The sequence below is a fragment of the Carassius carassius genome, chromosome 3, assembly GCF_963082965.1.
Source record: "Carassius carassius chromosome 3, fCarCar2.1, whole genome shotgun sequence".
Lineage (NCBI taxonomy): Eukaryota > Metazoa > Chordata > Actinopteri > Cypriniformes > Cyprinidae > Carassius > Carassius carassius.
In genome coordinates, this window is record NC_081757.1 from 35,823,430 (window position 1) to 35,842,873 (window position 19,444).

The window sequence follows — 19,444 nt, forward strand, 5'->3', positions numbered from 1 at the left end:
CCACTCTACTCGGGGTATGGCAGCCTCTAAGGCCTTCTCAGCAGGTGTGTCCCTCTTGGACATCTGCAATGCTGCGGGGTGGTCCACGCCCTCTACATTTGTCAGATTCTACAACCTTGATTTGTGAGCCACTCCGGGCTCTTCTGTTCTCTCGCCTTAGCTGTGCTCTTCGGATACACACTAGGCAGGGATTTGGAAGTCTGGCAGCGTGGGCACATCGTTCCCCAAAGCACTTGACGCAGCTCGAGTTCCTGAAAAGGAAACGCCTCAAGGTTACGTATGTAACCCTAGTTCCTTGAAGGAACGAGACGCTGCGTCGCAGAGCCATACTCCCGGCACCCCTGCCGGCACTTGCTTCCCTACTCGAAGCTGAAGCCAGCTGCACGTCACGTGCTTTTATAGCTTCCTGGTCGCTACGTCACCCCGCCCGTGACGTCACGCCTTTCCAATGGACAGATTGCACACGATATTCAGAGTCGGTCTCGTCAGGGACGTTTCCCCAAAGCGCTTGACGCAGCGTCTCGTTCCTTCAAGGAACTAGGGTTACATACGTAACCTTGAGGCGATAGCTGTATATACAGTCTTGGCCAAAAGTTTTGAGAATTACATAAATATTGGAAATTGGAAAAGTTGCTGCTTAAGATTTTATAATAGCAATTTGCATATAGTCCAGAATGTTATGAAGAGTGATCAGATGAATTGCATAGTCCTTCTTTGCCATGAAAATTTACTTAATCCCCAAAAAACCTTTCCACTGCATTTCATTGCTGTCATTAAAGGACCTGCTGAGATCATTTCAGTTATCGTCTTGTTAACTCAGGTGAGAATGTTGACGAGCACAAGGCTGGAGATCATTATGTCAGGCTGATTGGGTTAGAATGGCAGACTTGACATGTTAAAAGGAGGGTGATGCTTGAAATCATTGTTCTTCCATTGTTAACCATGGTGACCTGCAAAGAAACGCGTGCAGCCATCATTGCGTTGCATAAAAATGGCTTCACAGGCAAGGATATTGTGGCTACTAAGATTGCACCTAAATCAACAATTTATAGGATCATCAAGAACTTCAAGGAAAGAGGTTCAATTCTTGTAAAGAAGGCTTCAGGGCGTCCAAGAAAGTCCAGCAAGCGCCAGGATCGTCTCCTAAAGAGGATTCAGCTGCGGGATCGTGCACTATACTTTCTGCAGAAAGTATAGTGATTGGACTGCTGAGGACCGGGGCAAAGTCATATTCTCCGATGAAGCCCCTTTCCGATTGTTTGGGGCATCTGAAAAAAGGCTTGTCAGGAGAAGAAAAGGTGAGCCCTACCATCAGTCTTGTGTCATGCCAACAGTAAAGCATCCTGACACCATTCATGTGTGAGGCTGCTTCTCATCCAAGGGAGTGGGCTCACTCACAATTCTGCCCAAAAACACAGCCATGAATAAAGAATGGTACCAAAACACTTCTTCCAACAATCCAACAAGTTTGGTGAAGAACAATGCATTTTCCAGCACGATGGAGCACCATGCCATAAGGCAAAAGTGATAACTAAGTGGCTCAGGGACCAGAATGTTGAAATTTTGGGTCCATGGCCTGGAAACTCCCCAGATCTTAATCCCATTGAGAACTTGTGGTCAATGCTCAAGAGGCGGATGGACAAACAAAAACCCACTAATTCTGACAAACTCCAAGAAGTGATTATGAAAGAATGGGTTTCTATCAGTCAGGATTTGGCCCAGAAGTTGATTGAGAGCATGCCCAGTCGAATTGCAGAGGTCCTGAAAAAGAAGGGCCAACACTGCAAATACTGACTCTTTGCATAAATGTCATGTAATTGTCGATAAAAGCCTTTGAAACGTATGAAGTGCTTGTAATTATATTTCAGTACATTACAGAAACAACTGAAACAAAGATCTAAAAGCAGTTTAGCAGCAAACTTTTTGAAAACTAATATTTATGTAATTCTCAAAACTTTTGGCCACGTCTGTATATATATATATATATATATATATACTTTATTATTTACAGTCTGACATTTTTCTTGCATACCAGTATGCTTCTTGTACACTCTTTACAAAAGAATGAAGGAGGGTAAATGAATCAATTGCTCAAATAATTTATCATTAATACAAAGCATATAATACAAACATATTACTTTTATTTACACGTTGACATATATCACTATTTACACTTAGTGGAAATATGTTATTTGGATATATTTTCACTCTGTGAAAACAGTATCCACCACTATTTACATCAGAGTATCTTTAGATTTACTTTCCTGCAGTTTTCTCCATCCTTAATCAAACTCACCTACCTGTGACTTTCTAGTATCCTAAAGACATTGATTAGCTTCTTGAGATGTGTTTGATAAGGGTTGGAGCTAAACTCTGCAGGACAGTGGATCTCAAGGTTAAGAGGTCGCTCTGTTCTCCATATTTGTTTATCTTTCATTGCATGGCGGCCATCTTCTGCATGTGCAGATGCTTGTTGGCTTCATGAGTAAGGTGTAAATTCCAGGATGTTGTAACACATGGAGCATGTGGGTATAAAGCTCATTCGGTAATCTTTCTTTCTGTCCTGGGTGGCATTAGTGTACAACCCAGACCGTTTTTGTTTTATATTCTATATGATGGTTTGAGAGATATTTAAGTATTTTATTCGCTTTGGTACTATTTTCACAATTTATCAAAAATACAGATCATTTAAATTTATTTTCAGCTTACAATACACAAAAAATATTATTTTACTCCAACTAATTAATCATCTAGACCGGGGGGTCATTTCCAGGGCCAATGTTTTTATAATGATGATATAATACAAACACACTAGTACAAATGCTTTTGTTATTGTAGTTGGTGCTGTGATACAAACCTTTAAACATTTAACATTAAATCTTTACAAGGCAAAGTATCACTATTTGAATATTTTGTTAACACATACTGTATTAAGTAAACCTTTTTAAAGGTTACATGCTGTCTGGGACAGATTTCCCAGTGCCCAAAGTTTTTCTTGCTTGTAAAAACCTGACTATTACGCAAACTAGCTGAATGCACCTAACACGTAACCAAAAGCTTGCAACATTAGTTCTTATAAAACAGAAAACTTTCACTTTCTCAAGTGCAGACATGTTAACGTTTTCCAGTGAATTCGTTTTTATGATTACGCTTTCTATTGAATTTAGTTTTTTCATGCCACCACCATGAGACAGCGACAGTTGAACAAGCAGCAACACGAACAACAGCCAGCCTTAGGAAACATTTGCATCGAGCTTCACCTTGTTTTGAGGAAGTGTAAGGCTGTAGACAGCTTGGTGACCTGGTTAGAGAAGAACAGAATCTATCTGCTGGCTGAGCTTTACGTTTGATTGTAAGAACAGCTGCATTTAGTTTAAAATAATAGCCTAGATGGTGGAATAAACGTTATATTATATTTTTCCCACAGACAATTTGCAAGTGCAATGGAGGATTTAGGGGTTATGTCGTGTTGCTTTATTACTTTCCTTTTTCAGGTAAGATTTGACCTTCTCATTTAGGTTTCTTACAAACTAATTTTCTCTGTTGTTAATGATATTATTATTTTATGATAATAAAGACATGGAATGTCATAAATGTGCAGCAATTATATGGAGGTTTTTTTTCCTTCTTTTTAATGCAGTTGTTTTCGTGCGCATTTGCAGAGGATCTCGCTTCTAAAGTGGACAAAAGAGCAGGTAGGCAGTTTCCAATATCTTAAATCATTTGATATAAAATCGGGCACATCGGAGAATGCTTTAAGACATTTTTTCTATCCCTAGGTATGCAAGGTCTGATTAGTTGTAAAGTAATTTATGAAAAATATATACACCTAAGTGAATTTGAAAAAGTTATGCAAAAAGTGAAACCGTTCTTTTTTACGTTAGGTTGGACGGTACTTAAAACCTACTCTAAAAATAATTAAACGTGATTATTCAGTTCATTATTCATAGATACATGTAGCCTTGTTTTTTAAAGAAATTGTACAAAAAGAAGACATTTAGTAAGGCTGTTGTTAGTGAATCTGTTGTTAGTGAATTTGAGGTCATTGTTTGATGAGTGATAAATAGTGTGTTTGTTGGGTGGCGCCATTTGATAATGTTTGGGAAAATGAGCAGACATGCATTACATGTTTTGGTAGTTTTAGTGTATTTTGAATGATATTAAAAATAAATTCTCTTCCACTTTGACTGGAGATAGATATGCATCTACGCTTCCTTGCTACGTTTTTCTCAAAACATTGTGCACATTGAAATTCATGATATTTCATACTCTAAAGGCCAAAGTATATGCATACAGTGTACTTGACATAAATTTCATCACCAGAATAGTATACACACCACCCAATTTTTGTTATCATGCATACTTTGTATGCACAGGTCGCACATGAGCATTGAATTTATTTTGTACTAATCAGTTATTCCACAAGTTTACAACACTGGCCCAGGCTGCTGTTTCAAAATTAGAAAACGAAAGTAAAGAAATTGAATAAAAACAGCAACAAATACTGGAGATTTAAACAGCAACATACACGCACATTGAGAAGTGCTTGTGAGAGGGGGTTATTAGATAGCAGCAAATTTAGTTAAAAAGAGTACAAGACATTTGATCAGTCATTACCTCTGGAGATAATTAGAAATTACACTTGACAAAGAAGAAACTTTCTAGAGCGAATGTTCCGACTGCCTGTGTTCACGCACACTATAAGATGGAGTATACTTTGAAAAGCCCATTCAACCATATGCATATGCTAGCCTACACATACAAAAATGTATACTTAATGATAGGGTTGCCATATGCGTCATTCATACAGGAGATGTCCCGGACTGGATTTTAACATCACCTAAATTATCTAGGTTTTGGCTGTTTGTACTGTGCAGGTTGATGATTGTGTAACATTCATGAGAGTTATAGAGAGCAGAGCAGACGGCTCCTTATGCTTTTAAATAGCTCTCGCCTTTTTTGAAGGTTGAGCAGCGACACTTCAAGTCAAATGAATGAACAAACACGTGTGCATATTTGCATCTCTTTGATCATTCCCTATAGATATTACATTTCACGTGCAACCCCACGATTGGTCAATTATGTACAATGCCTGCATATTATTGATCAAACTGCTTTGTATGCTTTAGGCAATTTTAAGATCCTGGCCAGGACGTGTCCCGTTTGAAAGGAGTATATGGCCACCCTACTCAATGGTTTCTGGAATAGCTATAGTAGATACTTCATACTACATAACCAACTTTGATCTAACTTTAATAAGACCCGACAATGGAATAAACTAAACTCAGAGCATAAATACATGAGGAACGCAATCACATTTGCAAGAGATGGGTTTATCCCTTTCTCAAACCCCTCTAGTTCTATTCTCTATGCCTGATCATTCAGCCCACTTGGTGGCCACTTCTATTCTAGCAGAGAGATCTCTTCAGATTGTGGAGATTCTTGCAAGCTATCTCTCTCCGGGGTAGCATCCTCTTTGAAGGCTCTCACCTTCATTCTGAGCTTTTCCAAACTACGTGCAAGTAAATCAATACAATCTTTTGAAAGACCTCGATCAATGTAAGGGCTTGTCTTCAGATGCAGTCCTAGAGTTCTGCCGCACAACAGACCTTGCCCTCTGTGTCAACAAGCAAGCAGCCCATGCCATCGTTCGCTCTCTTGCTGCCATGGCTGCCACAGAGCGGCACTTGTGGTTAAAACTTTTGAGGGAGAAGAAAAAGTCTTTCCTCCTTGATGCCCCCATCTTGCTTTTCAGGCTTTTTGCTATCGCCATTGAGACAGTGGTCAAGATGTCTAGGGAGGCAAAGGCTCAAATGGTGACATTTGAAAAGTACATCTGCCACAGTCAGGGTCCTTCAAACTCCTATTCTTACCCGGTAGATGGCCCCAGCTGGAGACCAGGTCAGAAGGCTAGTATGGCTGCCCATGAATGCAGATGGCCTTTCAGCATTCCTGTAACAACATCAGACTGCCATAGACCATCAGAAATTGCAACCCAGTCTCATGGCAAATACGTTTCTGCAACCCCATTTTAACGTACCTTACTGAACGTTTCGCAACAGTTTCAAAAAGTATTTTACGTTTATATAGGTACGTATTACTGTGTTTTTATTACGTTGCTTCTGGTATATATTGCGGTGGTTCAGAATTCAAATATCTGGGGATTGTCACCAAAAGTTGATGCTCTGTAAGGTTGTAAATATGCCTTACACCAAACCCAACACTAAACCTACCGGACAGTGTTAACAAGTGCAAAACTGATGTAAAAAATGTATTTGTTGTTGCTACCGTGCCAGTTCAACTTCCTTACAAGTGGATTTGAACCGCTTTGTCGAGAAATGTTTACAAAAGATTCAGAACTCCTCGCCTCTGAAGTGCATCTCCATACTCCGTGAACTACCGAACAAATTGACTTTGTAAACCCATAGATTTGAAGATGGATATATGCAATGCTAACGTTCAAATGTATCACTTTTCAAATCTCCCAACATATTAATATTGTTTTGAAGTCATAACATGATATTCTTCAAGAAATTGTGAAAAAAATTATGCTTTATTAATCAAAACTGTACATTTGTCTGAAAAGGAATAAAAGATGTCAGAGTGTTACTGCCTCTAGTGTTTATTTATTTTAGAAACTGCAGTGATGTACTTATTGGTGCGTATTTCGCATCTCGCGAAAACGTGCCCCAAGGTACGCATGTGCCATGAGACCAGGTAGAGAAATTAGCAGGTATGCATGCAGTTTGTATTTCAGAAAATTCTCTGGTTAGAGTATTTCATCTACATCTCAACATACATTGTGGAAGAAAAAATGTCATGACTGTTAAATCTATCCTTACTTTCTCATTGTCCAGTGACAGCAATATGACACAATGACCAGTCATATCCTGCATTCCTCTCTCTTGTCCTTTTTTTTTAATTGAGACTGAAGTAAGCTTCATCAACATACAGGTACTCATGAGTTGCACCATCACTTCAGTCGTCCACCTCCAAAAACCTCTAGAGTAAAAAGAATAGAAGGAACAATATTGATTTTTTTCTTTTGTTTTTATGTTTGGATGAACTCTCTGGTCAGCTTCTCTCAAGAACAGCCAAGAATTTAAGCTGGGAGGTCAGGAGTTGAACTAGAATAATTTAAACTTACTTTTGAAAAGATTAATAAAAGATAATAGATTAATGGACATTACATTTGGACATTCAGTGTGAAATTATGATAATATAGCCAATTTAACCATATTATTTGTTACAAGTGGTTTCTAGAATGATTTTTAAACACTACACTGCAACTAAAATGCATTTTTTGTAAAATGTGAAAAAGCTTTGTACACTCCCTCATTTCATAACATTATTTTATAAATGTGTGTACGTAGGAAATGGTGCACCGCATCCTGTGGAGATAAGATAATGTGTAGATAATGATAGATAAGAGCTATCAGTTAAGCAGGAGTATTTTTTTTTCTTATCTTGTTTTACAATTTTTCAGTTCATCTCAAACTTTACTTGCAGCTTTCAAAAAAAAAAAAAAAAAAAAAAAAAATATATATATATATATATATATATATATATATATATATATATTGCTAAAGCTCTTGTTTCCAGTGCTTGACATTAACCTTTTTTTCTCACCTGCCACTGTGGCTAGTGGTTTTTCAAAGTTAATATCCACAGAGCATTTTCACAGGAAATTATGTTTTATATGATTGAAGTTGACCATAATTTGTTAAATGTACTTGAGTTGAAAATGTACAACCCTTTTTAATGTAAATAACCACTGTACCCAAATCACTCAATTTATGAAAATATTCAGTCCATTTAAATTTTTCTCAATTGCTTAAACACTTTTTTGAAATGATGCATGCTTTTCTCACAAATCTAAACACGAATCCAAAGCTTGTCACCCAGTTTTCCAAACTTCCTATATTTTCCGGTCAAAATGAAGCTCTCCACTCCATTCAGTCTTGCTGAAAATGCAGACTTTACTGTCACATTACACACAAGCTCTAAAACACACACACACACACACACACAAAATTACATAGTTTTACACACTACTAAGATACATTTATAAGTAATAAGTTGATTGTGATTCTCCCCCTCAAAAACATTTGAAAAACAAAAAGAACTTGTAAATGTACTGTACAATACAACTCACCAAACAACAAAACATTATTTTGGAATTTTTAATTAACCTGATCACAATTTAATAAAAACATTAAGTTATTAAAAAAAAATTTCAACAGCTTACACACATTTTTACAACTTTTTTGTCGAAATTATACACACAAATCCAAGAATTGCACACACAAATTGCAAATCACATCTGTTGCAAAATGGAGCACTGCATTCAAAATATCACAGACATAACTCAAAAGCAAACATTTATCCTACATTGCAAATACCTTTGCCATAATATTATATTTTTGGATATATCATATACACACAAATATTCAAAACTGTGAGCTCTTCTTTCATTTATGTACATTTCTGTATGCAAATGCTGGACATCAACAATGCTGGAGGAACCCAGGGTTCTGAACTGATGAACCCACCTGAGGGGAATAGCGCACACATCCAGTCTGTGGAGTGGAATGGCGCAACAAGTGGATTGAAACCCCAGCTCTACAGATGTCTGTTAGTGCCATTCACCAGTGCCCAGGAGGAGGCTACACTGCTAGTTGAGTGAGGTCTCACCCCTGCATGGCAGGTCATGAGTCTGATAAGCCAGGACAATAGCATCCACTAACCAGTGGGATAACCTCTGCTTGGAGACAGCCTTTCCCTTCTGCTGGCCTCCGTAACAAACAAAGAGCTGGTCTGAGGTCCCGAAGCACTGAGTTCTGTCTACGTAAGTGCGAAGCGCATGTACTTGACAGAACAGTGACCAGATCATGCTCCCAAGAGACTTACCTTCAGCAGGGTCATGGTGAGCCAAAATGGCGGCCACATAGACGATCAGGGTGGAAGGAGACAGCCTTCGTTCCAACCCTTCCTGAAGAAAGGAAAACACTGACCTGATCGGGCATTTCCAGGGGTCCTCACGACGTGAAGAACACCAAGTGATGAAGATGTTCCACTTCAAAGCATAGGCGTGTCTGGTGGACACGGCTCTAGCTGAAGTGATGGTAGCTACCACCTGCGGTGGCAAGGTACCTAAACCTTCCGTGATCCATCCAGAACCAACACATGTAGGTTCTAAAGATCGGAATGCGAGTGCCAGAGGGTGCCCTGTGGCCAGGGAGGGGCTGTCGCGAGCAGTACAAGTTCAGGGAACCAGGTCCGGCCGGGCCAATAAGATGCAACCATGAGGACCTGCTCCTCGTCCTCCCTGATCTTGCACAACATCTGTGCAAGAAGGCTCACTGCAAATGCAAATTTGTGCAGTATGCCGAGAGTGCCCCCCTGTAGTCTCCTGCTCGGCCACAGCTGCAGTTTCCACCCCGGCTTCAGAGAGGAGATGGCCGCAGAAGGACGGCGCAGCCTATCTCTGCCCCCAAACATGCCAAGCGTCAGGCCAAGTGGTGTTCCTGAGATGGGCGACCTGGAGTTGGGGATGTCAGCTCTTCAGGAGATGTTAACAGGACCAATCCTATCCCTGGAGGAGGGCCGGGGGAGAATCCTTTGTTCTCTTTTTCTTTTTGTTCCGACACTGGCCTCACTGCCAGTGATACCCAAACCTTCATTAAAAGAGCTGTTTCCTCTACCTCTGGGTCCCAAGAGGCCATGGACGACAGTTGGCAACATGCTTCCTCACTGCACTCGTTCCCCTCTTCCCTTGTCAGTATCCATGCAGAGCTGGTTCAAGAACGCATTGCCTTCTCATGCCCTCTTTGCCAGATCTTGGAATCAGACACTGTTCCTCCCAATGCGTGGGGCCGTCTATTCCGCCTCGCTGCCCCACACATGTAGTTCCCTTGACCCCGCTGAATCTGGTTCTGGTAGCCTGGCTAGAGCTCCTCAGGCTTTCCCACTGGCTCATCCGAACGATCAGCCTCGGCTATGTGATTCAGTTTGCCCGGCGTCCCCCCAGCTTTCGGGGTGTTCATTGATGGGTAAGGATGCTCGTGTCATGTGTGAGGAGGCCAAAACACAACACAATTATCTATGTAACAAAAATCTAACAGGAAGTATCTTTATTTCCTTTTTCAAACACAAAATGGCATACTAATTCATCAGCACCTCACACTAAATTCTCACATGTGTTAACACTCATTGCTTTACTTGACACCAACCAATCATGTCTTTAGAATAGGTCAAAGGTCAAGTTATACAGTTTTTCTCAGTCGCTTTGGGTGCATTTCTTAGATCAGAAATTAAATTCTCAAAATTACTTGTTCAACATCATCTAGTCACTTGTGCACATCTTTATATCAGTTTCTCATTCTTTTGAAGAAGTTGCAATTGTTTTGATACATTCATCCAATTGATTATGTTTGTCTGTAGTTTCTTACATTATCAGCTGCTAATGTCATATTGCTCAAAATGTATTATATAGTTCTCTGTGTCTTACCCCTCAAAACATCTAGTTATAAGTTCATCATACAGTATAAGTCGCTAAATGCAAAATGGTTGATCTTGTTTTCATAACCTGTTAAGTATATTTTCTACACATTTCTTTTTGTAAATTTGCTATGAATTGTGCAGGTGAATCTTGACTTTCACTAATGAAGAGAATGTAGATCAACCAATGATAAACCAGTTATCTGACATTCTTCATACAGTGCTGCATGTGAATGTGTGTGTTTGTCAGACCACTAGTAAAACTTTCTCTTTCCATCAATATCCCACATACAGTAATGTGTAAATTTGTACTCTTGAAATGGATATGGATATGCATAAGACGTGCAGCCTTCTGCATTTCAGTATAGTAACTGAAGCATTGTGACTAAGCATTTTGACTATCTTGTTTGTGAACAATGACATAAGGACTTTTCATTCTGATAGCACTGATATGTTCATTGGTATAAATATTTACTTCTTAGAAATTAACTAAAGATTTTGAGTAAGTTACAGGCTTTTGAAGGTAATCCATTGTGTGGTGCTGTTTGAAAAGAAATGGGGATACTTCTAGGTTTTGAACAATAGATGCACATAATGTAGGCCTATTTATTTTATTTTTTTACAGTGTATTACTGTATTCATAACCACAAATGCTTGTGGTTCAGTCTTGTACAGAAATTTATATAAGAACTCATGGAAGAAAAGCTTTAGGTTTTGAATAACTGTGTGTATATGATATATCCAAAAATATTAAATTATGGCAAAGGTGTTTGCATTATGACAAAACAGGACAAATGTTTGCTTTTGAGATATGAGTGTCATATTTTGAATGCAGTGCTTCATTTTGCAAGAGATTTTAGGCATTTTGCATTTTGTGTGTGCAATTCTTGAATTTGTGTGTTTTGAAAAAGAAAAAAAAAAGTGTTATTGGCAGAGAGCTGTTGAAAAATTCATGGTAAACGAATGCAAGATTGAAGCCAACCAATTTTTTACAATAAGCATTTGTGGTTGTGAATACAGTATTACACAGTACAAAAGAAAAAAAATGCATCAACCATGTGTAGCTGAGTATATGTGTAAAGGTCCTTTTCAAAAAATTAGCATATTGTGATCAAGTTCATTATTTTCCATAATGTAATGATAAAAATTTAAATTTCATATATTTTAGATTCATTGCACACCAACTGAAATATTTAGGTCTTTTATTGTTTAATACTGATGATTTTGGCATACAGCTCATGAAAACCCAAAATGCCTGTCTCAAATTAGCATATTTCATCCGACCAGTAAAAGAAAAGTGTTTTTAATACAAAAAAAGTCAACCTTCAAATAATTATGTTCAGTTATGCACTCAATACTTGGTCGGGAATCCTTTTGCAGAAATGACTGCTTCAATGCGGCGTGGCATGGAGGCAATCAGCCTGTGGCACTGCTGAGTTGTTATGGAGGCCCAGGATGCTTCGATAGCGGCCTTAAGCTCATCCAGAGTGTTGGGTCTTGCGTCTCTCAACTTTCTCTTCACAATATCCCACAGATTCTCTATGGGGTTCAGGTCAGGAGAGTTGGCAGGCCAATTGAGCACAGTAATACCATGGTCAGTAAACCATTTACCAGTGGTTTTGGCACTGTGAGCAGGTGCCAGGTCGTGCTGAAAAACGAAATCTTCATCTCCATAAAGCTTTTCAGCAGATGGAAGCATGAAGTGCTCCAAAATCTCCTGATAGCTAGCTGCATTGACCCTGCCCTTGATAAAACACAGTGCACCAACTCCAGCAGCTGACATGGCACCCCAGACCATCACTGACTGTGGGTACTTGACACTGGACTTCAGGTATTTTGGCATTTCCTTCTCCCCAGTCTTCCTCCAGACTCTGGCACCTTGATTTCCAAATGACATGCAAAATTTGTCCAAAAGTCCAGTGCTGCTTCTCTTTAGCCCAGGTCAGGCGCTTCTGCCGCTGTTTCTGGTTCAAAAGTGGCTTGACCTGGGGAATGCGGCACCTGTAGCCCCTTTCCTGCACACGCCTGTGCATGGTGGCTCTGGATGTTTCTACTCCAGACTCAGTCCACTGCTTCCGCAGGTCCCCCAAGGTCTGGAATCGGTCCTTCTCCACAATCTTCCTTAGGGTCCGGTCACCTCTTCTCGTTGTGCAGCGTTTTTTGCCACACTTTTTTCCTTCCCACAGGCTTCCCACTGAGGTGCCTTGATACAGCACTCTGGGAACAGCCTATTCGTTCAGAAATTTCTTTCTGTGTCTTACCCTCTTGCTTGAGGGTGTCAATGATGGCCTTCTGGTCAGCAGTCTTACCCATGATTGCGGTTTTGAGTAATGAACCAGGCTGGGAGTTTTTAAAAGCCTCAGGAATCTTTTGCAGGTGTTTAGAGTTAATTAGTTGATTCAGATGATTAGGTTAATAGCTCGTTTAGAGACATTTAGAGTATGCCAAAATCATCAGTATTAAAACAATAAAAGAACTGAAATATTTAAGTTGGTGTGCAATGAATCTAAAATATATGAAAGTTAAATTTTTATCATTACATTATGGAAAATAATGAACTTTATCACAATATGCTAATTTTTTGAGAAGGACCTGTATATGTAGGCCAGGGAACTACACTGTGACCAAAATGGTCGCATAAATGCCATTGCGACCCAAATTTTTATGAGGTCGCAAATGTAACACTGTTTTTTTTTTTTTTTTTTTTTTTTTACCTGTGTAACGGGTTGTATATAGTTGTTAAATTCCTGCATAAATGGGGACAGAGCCATCTGCTGGCGTCATTTGGTATTGCGCCACGGCGCTAAAAGCAGCGAATTCTGGGTAATCCACAGCAGAACATTTGATAACTGCTGTGGTAAGTCGCATGTAAAACGCTGCAGAGACAATAATAGCCTAAGTGCTTTAAATATCACTACACAATGTTTTATTTCACTGTATTTTTATTTTGATGCAACTAAGAGATGAATGCTGTTTGTTTGACGTCGAGTGAGTCATTAGTTTTAGAGGATAATGTTAAATGTGGTATATGTTGCATGGCTGCTGCTAATGCTATTCCTCCTCCTGATTTACTGTGTGTCGTGTAGGGCTGTTTTATTCTCTGTCTGCGATGTCATTCCATTCCTGATTCGTGTAGTTTCCCCCTTGTGCAGGTAATATATTGAATTTGATGTTTATTTTTGTTGTGTGAAAAATGTATGTTATATAGCAGCAATATTCCTGCTGAAAACAATTTGCTGTTTTATATACTGTGTTTTCATATAGCAGAAATGCTTTAGAAGCTGGAGATTTTATTTATTTTATTTTACATTTTACTGTGGAAAAGACAAAGAATTGTGAAACATGTACATTTGTACTTTTGTTAAAAAAAAAAGGAAGAATCATTCCACTATACGATCACATTTGAACCAGTTTAATAAAAAGAGCAGAACATTTGATAACTGCTGTGGGCTGTTTTATTCTCTGTCTGCGATGTCATTCCATTCCTGATTCGTGTAGTTTCCCCCTTGTGCAGATGTTCCACATACACAACGAGACTGAAACATAGAGGACCGTCACATTGGTGCCGTGACTGTGAGTGAGTGGACGTCTGCCTGCCATTGACGGACCGCTGTAGCTGTGGCTTCGTTCGGACATCGTGGACTGCCGTTTCCTGAAGAGGACATTTCTATGTTATCCTTTGCACATTAGAAAAGGACTCTAAATGCTCTGATATTTTTTTTTATAATTTTGATTATTTTGGGTCAGTTTTCTCTTGTTGATCTATTTATTTATTTTTTTTCTCTTTCCCTGGTCTTATTGTTTTGAAGCGTAGTCATAATGAGCGAAACAGGACTTAATTTGCCAGCTCGTACTCCAGCTTCTGTTGGTAGGGGGAGAGGTGTACTGCAGATACCTGCTTCCTTTCTTGGTAGTCCTGTTGTTGGCAGTGATGTTGCATTAGGAGTGAATAGGGTTGACTTTTCCATTGGCCCCCCTGACATCACAGATATGCGTAACCCACATAGGCAACCAGTCACTAGTTCAACACCGCACACTGAACATGTTGCCCCTGATTTGTTAGATCAAGTAGGCTCAATTGCTCTAATGATTGGAGAACAGATAGCCGACAGTATTATATCTCGTCTTAACCCACCGAGCTTGGGGTCAGACACACAGAGCAACCCACATACTGGCAGTACCACTCTGACTCGACCTTCCAACAATGTAGATCTATCCCAGGCTCACTTAGTCACACACAGGAACGTCAAAGAGCCGCCTTCCTTCAGAGGGGATGGATCTGACTCAGTTGACATAGAGGAGTGGGAAGATCTAATGAGAGCTTTTGTTAAGAAGGGAAATATGAATACTGCCGAGCATGTTGAGGAGATACTTGTTCATCTGCGGGGCAGAGCAAAGGACGTAGTAAAATTTTGGATTAGGAACAGCGAATCTGACACCCAAACCAGCCCCAATGCCATTTACAGTCTCCTCCGTAAGCATTTCAGTTGCAGTCAGTACTCACCAGTTCCCCTCTCTGACTTTTATACCACTTTGCCTAATGAGAATGAAGAGCCTTACGATTACTGGTTGAGGCTAAACAAAGCAGCAGATGTAGCCTCTGAATGCCTGATGGAGCAGGGCAAATCGTTTGATAATCCAGGAACAGAGATTGCTCACATGTTTATCCGCCATTGTCCCAGTAAAGATTTGGCTCTGACCTTTCGATCCAAGTCTATTGACAAGTGGTCCGCCCATGAAGTGCAAGCTGTGTTAAATGCCCATAAATCAGAGTCCAGCTTCAAACCTGCTAGCATGACATGTTATGGAAGGACTGATAAAACTAATGTTTGCAAAGTTGATGTTAATGCAGCTTCTGTCGCTTGCAAGGACTCTGGATCACAGCAGTGTGGATCTACAGAGCAGGCTAATCTAGAGAGAGTGATCGACATGCTGGAGAAAGTTTTAATGCGCAATTCCTGCATACGACAGCCTAGCTCAGGTCGACGCTATGTCAGACTCCCAAGGATTGATGGTTTAGACGCCTTACCTTGTGCTATCTGTAACGATGGAGCTCACTCTGCCCTAGTCCACTGCCGTGAGCATCGCTTGTGTTTTCAATGCCTGTCACCCGGCCATGCCCGACGCAACTGTCCTGTGCCACGGGTTACTCTGCCTCCGTCCAATCAGGGAAACTAACAGATCTGCGCGAGGGGGAGGGCAGTGTAGATCTAATTAGTCAGCCTCCCATTTGTAATACTGAGGATTGTGAGTCTGTCTATGAGGTACAAAAAAGTATTGCCCCTTCTGACAAGACTGTTATTTTTCAATGCTTACAGCACGTTCCCATGACTGATAGTCTGTTCTATACCCCTGTGTCTGTCGAAAATGGTCCAACACTGAAAGCACTGATTGACAGCGGCTCTATGGCGTGCACCATAAGCGAAGCAGCAGAAGCTAATTTGTTGAAAGCCAATCCTACCCTGATAAAGACCCCAGCTGATAATGTCGTCGTTGTTGGATGTGGAGGTCATAGAGTTAACCCCAAAGGGATATATGATGTCACAGTCTCCGTTTATGGATGTAAAATGATGATCTCTGTTCTGGTTGTGACAGGTCAGACGGAGGAACTGATTCTTGGCAGCAATGCTATCAAACCGCTGTTGACTTTACTGAGGACCACCGTCGGCTACTGGAAGTTGATGAACATGCCAAGTGGAGATGGAATGGATGAATCCTTTCAGTTTTTGTCTTTACTTTCCAACACAGAGAGGTGGAAAGGAACTATTGTGCCAGACAAAGTGGGTACAGCCAAACTTAAAGGCAGTGTAACATTACAGCCACAGAGTGAATACCTAGTTTGGGGTAAACTCCCTAGCAAGGCCATGGTATCTGTGGGTAGTACTGTAGTCATAGAGCCCACTCAATCTAATTCCAGGTCTAAACAGATCTTGGTCGGCAGAGTTATCACACCACTATTTGGTGATGGCTTAGTACCAGTTAAACTAGTTAACCCCACTAATCGCCCTGTTACACTGAGAAGGAATGCAAAAATCGCTGATGTATCCCCATGTATTGCAGTAGAGGATTTCACAGAGGTTGAAAGTGTCCAGTGTAACATCCAGTCAAGTGCCCAGTCCTGTCACATCTCTGACCAACCACTACTGTCGGAAGAGGAGTTGACCAACATTTTGAGGGACTTGGGATTGAACGATTTAGACCTAAGTGCATGTGAAGTCTCTCTCGAGTGGAAGAACAAACTCCTCCGCATAATCACAGCTCATGAGTCTATATTCTCAAGGAATAAGATGGATTGTGGCTTGGCCAAAGATTTCGTGCATAGGATCCGTCTGGTTGATGACAAGCCGTTTCGTCTACCTTATCGTAGGATACCACCAAGTCACTACGAGAAGCTCCGGACAGCTCTGAATGACATGGAGGAGAGTGGCATAATAAGAAAGTCTAACAGTGAGTACGCATCACCTTTGGTAATTGTGTGGAAGAAAAATGGTGACCCCAGGATCTGTAATGATTTCAGATGGCTCAATGCCAGGACAGTAAAAGATGCTCATCCTCTCCCACACCAGTCAGACGCACTCGCTGCTCTAGGTGGAAATGCCTTCTTCTCCACTATGGATCTGACATCCGGTTTCTACAATGTGCCACTACATGAGGAGGACAGAAAGTATACAGCATTCTCATCACCATTCGGACTCCATGAATACAATCGCATGCCACAAGGCCTCACAAACAGTCCCGCTACATTTATGCGGATGATGATGTCGATTTTTGGTGACAAGAACTTCACCAGTCTGTTGTGTTACCTTGACGATCTTTTGGTCTTTGCTCCAACAGAGCAGCTTGCACTCGACCGACTGGAGATGGTGTTTTCCAGGTTGAAGACTCACAATTTGAAGCTCTCACCAAAGAAATGTCATTTTCTGAGAAGATCTGTGAAATTCCTGGGCCATATCGTAGGTGAAGATGGAGTCTGTACTGACCCTGCGAAGGTTCAGGCCATCACTGATGTGCAGGTGTCTGATTTAATGGACTCCGATGGCGTCACTCCTTGTCCTAAGAAAATCCGATCATTTTTGGGTATGGTGTTGTATTATCAACATTTTATTGAGAGATGTTCGGCCAAGGCGAAGCCCCTCTTCAAGCTCATCTCCCAGCCAGACACGCAGTGCCTCAAAAAGAGAGGGCGACATCCTAAAAAGAAAGTTGTAAATGTTAAACTCACACAATCAGACTGGACTGAGGAATGCAAATGTGCATTTGAGACTTTAAAGCATGACTTGCTTACAAGTGTAACGTTAGCTCACCCTGATTTTGATGACCATTTCATATTGGCCGTAGACGCATCTTTCGATGGGTTGGGAGCAGTACTCTCACAGATCCCCAGAGGCAGTGACATGGCGAGGCCAGTGGCTTTTGCGAGCAAGACACTTTCACGCTCCCAGATGAACTACCCTGCACACAGGCTTGAGTTTTTGGCCCTAAAATGGGCAGTATGTGACAAATTCCATTACTGGTTGAAAGGTCGTCATTTTACAGCTTGGACTGACAACAACCCGCTCACATACATACTCACCAAACCAAGACTCGATGCATGTGAGCAGCGATGGGTAGCGAAGCTGGCATCCTATAGTTTCGATTTGAAGTATGTGCCAGGAGCTAAGAACATAGTGGCAGATGCACTCAGCAGGGAGCCTTTTGTCAAGTCCAGTGTCAGCCATCGCCTTGTGACAGAGCCATATCATGCTTTGTTGAATCAAATGAATGGTGTGATGGATGAAACAGTTCAAGATGCTTTCAGATGCACAAACAACTGCCAACTTGTGAGTATGGATGTTGAACCAGGCTCTGATCTCTCCCACCCTCTTTCTCAGGGCAAGTTAACATCTCAGGAAATCTCCGCCCTCTTAGATGCACATTGCTCTGGTGGGACAAGTCGTATAATTGGGACGGGGGTCATCCCTCATTTGGAGAAAGAGGATTGCACCACTGCTCTGCCTAAAAGCGCTCTTCTGACTATGCAGGAGCAGGACAGCACCGTGAGTAGAGTGGTTTACTATGTCCAGAGACACAAGAGACCTGACAAACGTGAGCGTACAAAGGAGCCTCGTAGTGTGATCAAGCTGCTCAAGCACTGGAACAAACTCACACTGAAAGATGGAATGCTATTTAAAGTGAAAAGAGATCACAACATGAATAAGCAGCTCTATCAATTCATTGTACCAGATTGCTTAAAACAACAAGTTCTTCATGGCATACATGATGCCGCAGGTCACCAAGGACGCTCACGTACACTCTCATTGGCCAGACACCGTTTTTTTTGGACAGGTATGGCGCATGATATTGTGCATTATGTCAGAAACTGCAAACGTTGCATTGTTGGTAAGACGCCGGAGCCTAATGCTCGTGCTCCTTTGGAGAACATTCACACCACAGAGCCCATGGAATTGATTTGCATTGATTTCTGGTCAGCAGAGCAGGGAGATAAGTCTGTTGACGTTCTCGTAGCGACGGATCATTTCACCAAGATGGCCTTTGCTTTTCCTTGTAAGAACCAGTCAGCAAAACAAGTGGCCCGCCGTTTATGGGATGATATTTTCTGCATATATGGCTTCCCGAAGCGTGTGCATTCTGATCAGGGGGCTAATTTCGAGAGTAAGCTCATCAAGGAACTGTTGGATATGGCTGAGATAAAGAAATCGCGCACTACCCCTTACCACCCGATGGGTAACGGGATCACAGAGCGTTTCAACAGGACCTTGGGGAGCATGATCAGAGCCTTACCCCCCAAGTCCAAAGCGAAGTGGCCCCAGTCATTAAGAGCGCTGACTTTCTGTTATAACTGCACTGTCCACGAAACAACCGGCTTTGCTCCATTTTACCTCATGTTTGGGAGGATTCCCAGACTTCCGATTGATGTGATGTTTCAACATGTTCTAAAGAACGA

At 41.1% G+C, this 19,444-nt stretch overlaps 1 protein-coding gene across 1 annotated transcript in view; it reads left to right on the plus strand.

The window, feature by feature from the left end:
- Positions 1-3,317: 3,317 nt before the first annotated feature.
- Positions 3,318-19,444, plus strand: part of LOC132125519 (cadherin-3-like) — a 30,047-nt gene continuing 13,920 nt past the window's right edge. Inside the window, exons 1-2 of the mRNA XM_059536971.1 lie at positions 3,318-3,494; positions 3,641-3,695. Of these exons, the coding sequence (XP_059392954.1) occupies positions 3,444-3,494; positions 3,641-3,695 (106 nt within the window). The 5' untranslated portion in view covers positions 3,318-3,443. The remainder of the gene's footprint in view (positions 3,495-3,640; positions 3,696-19,444) is intronic.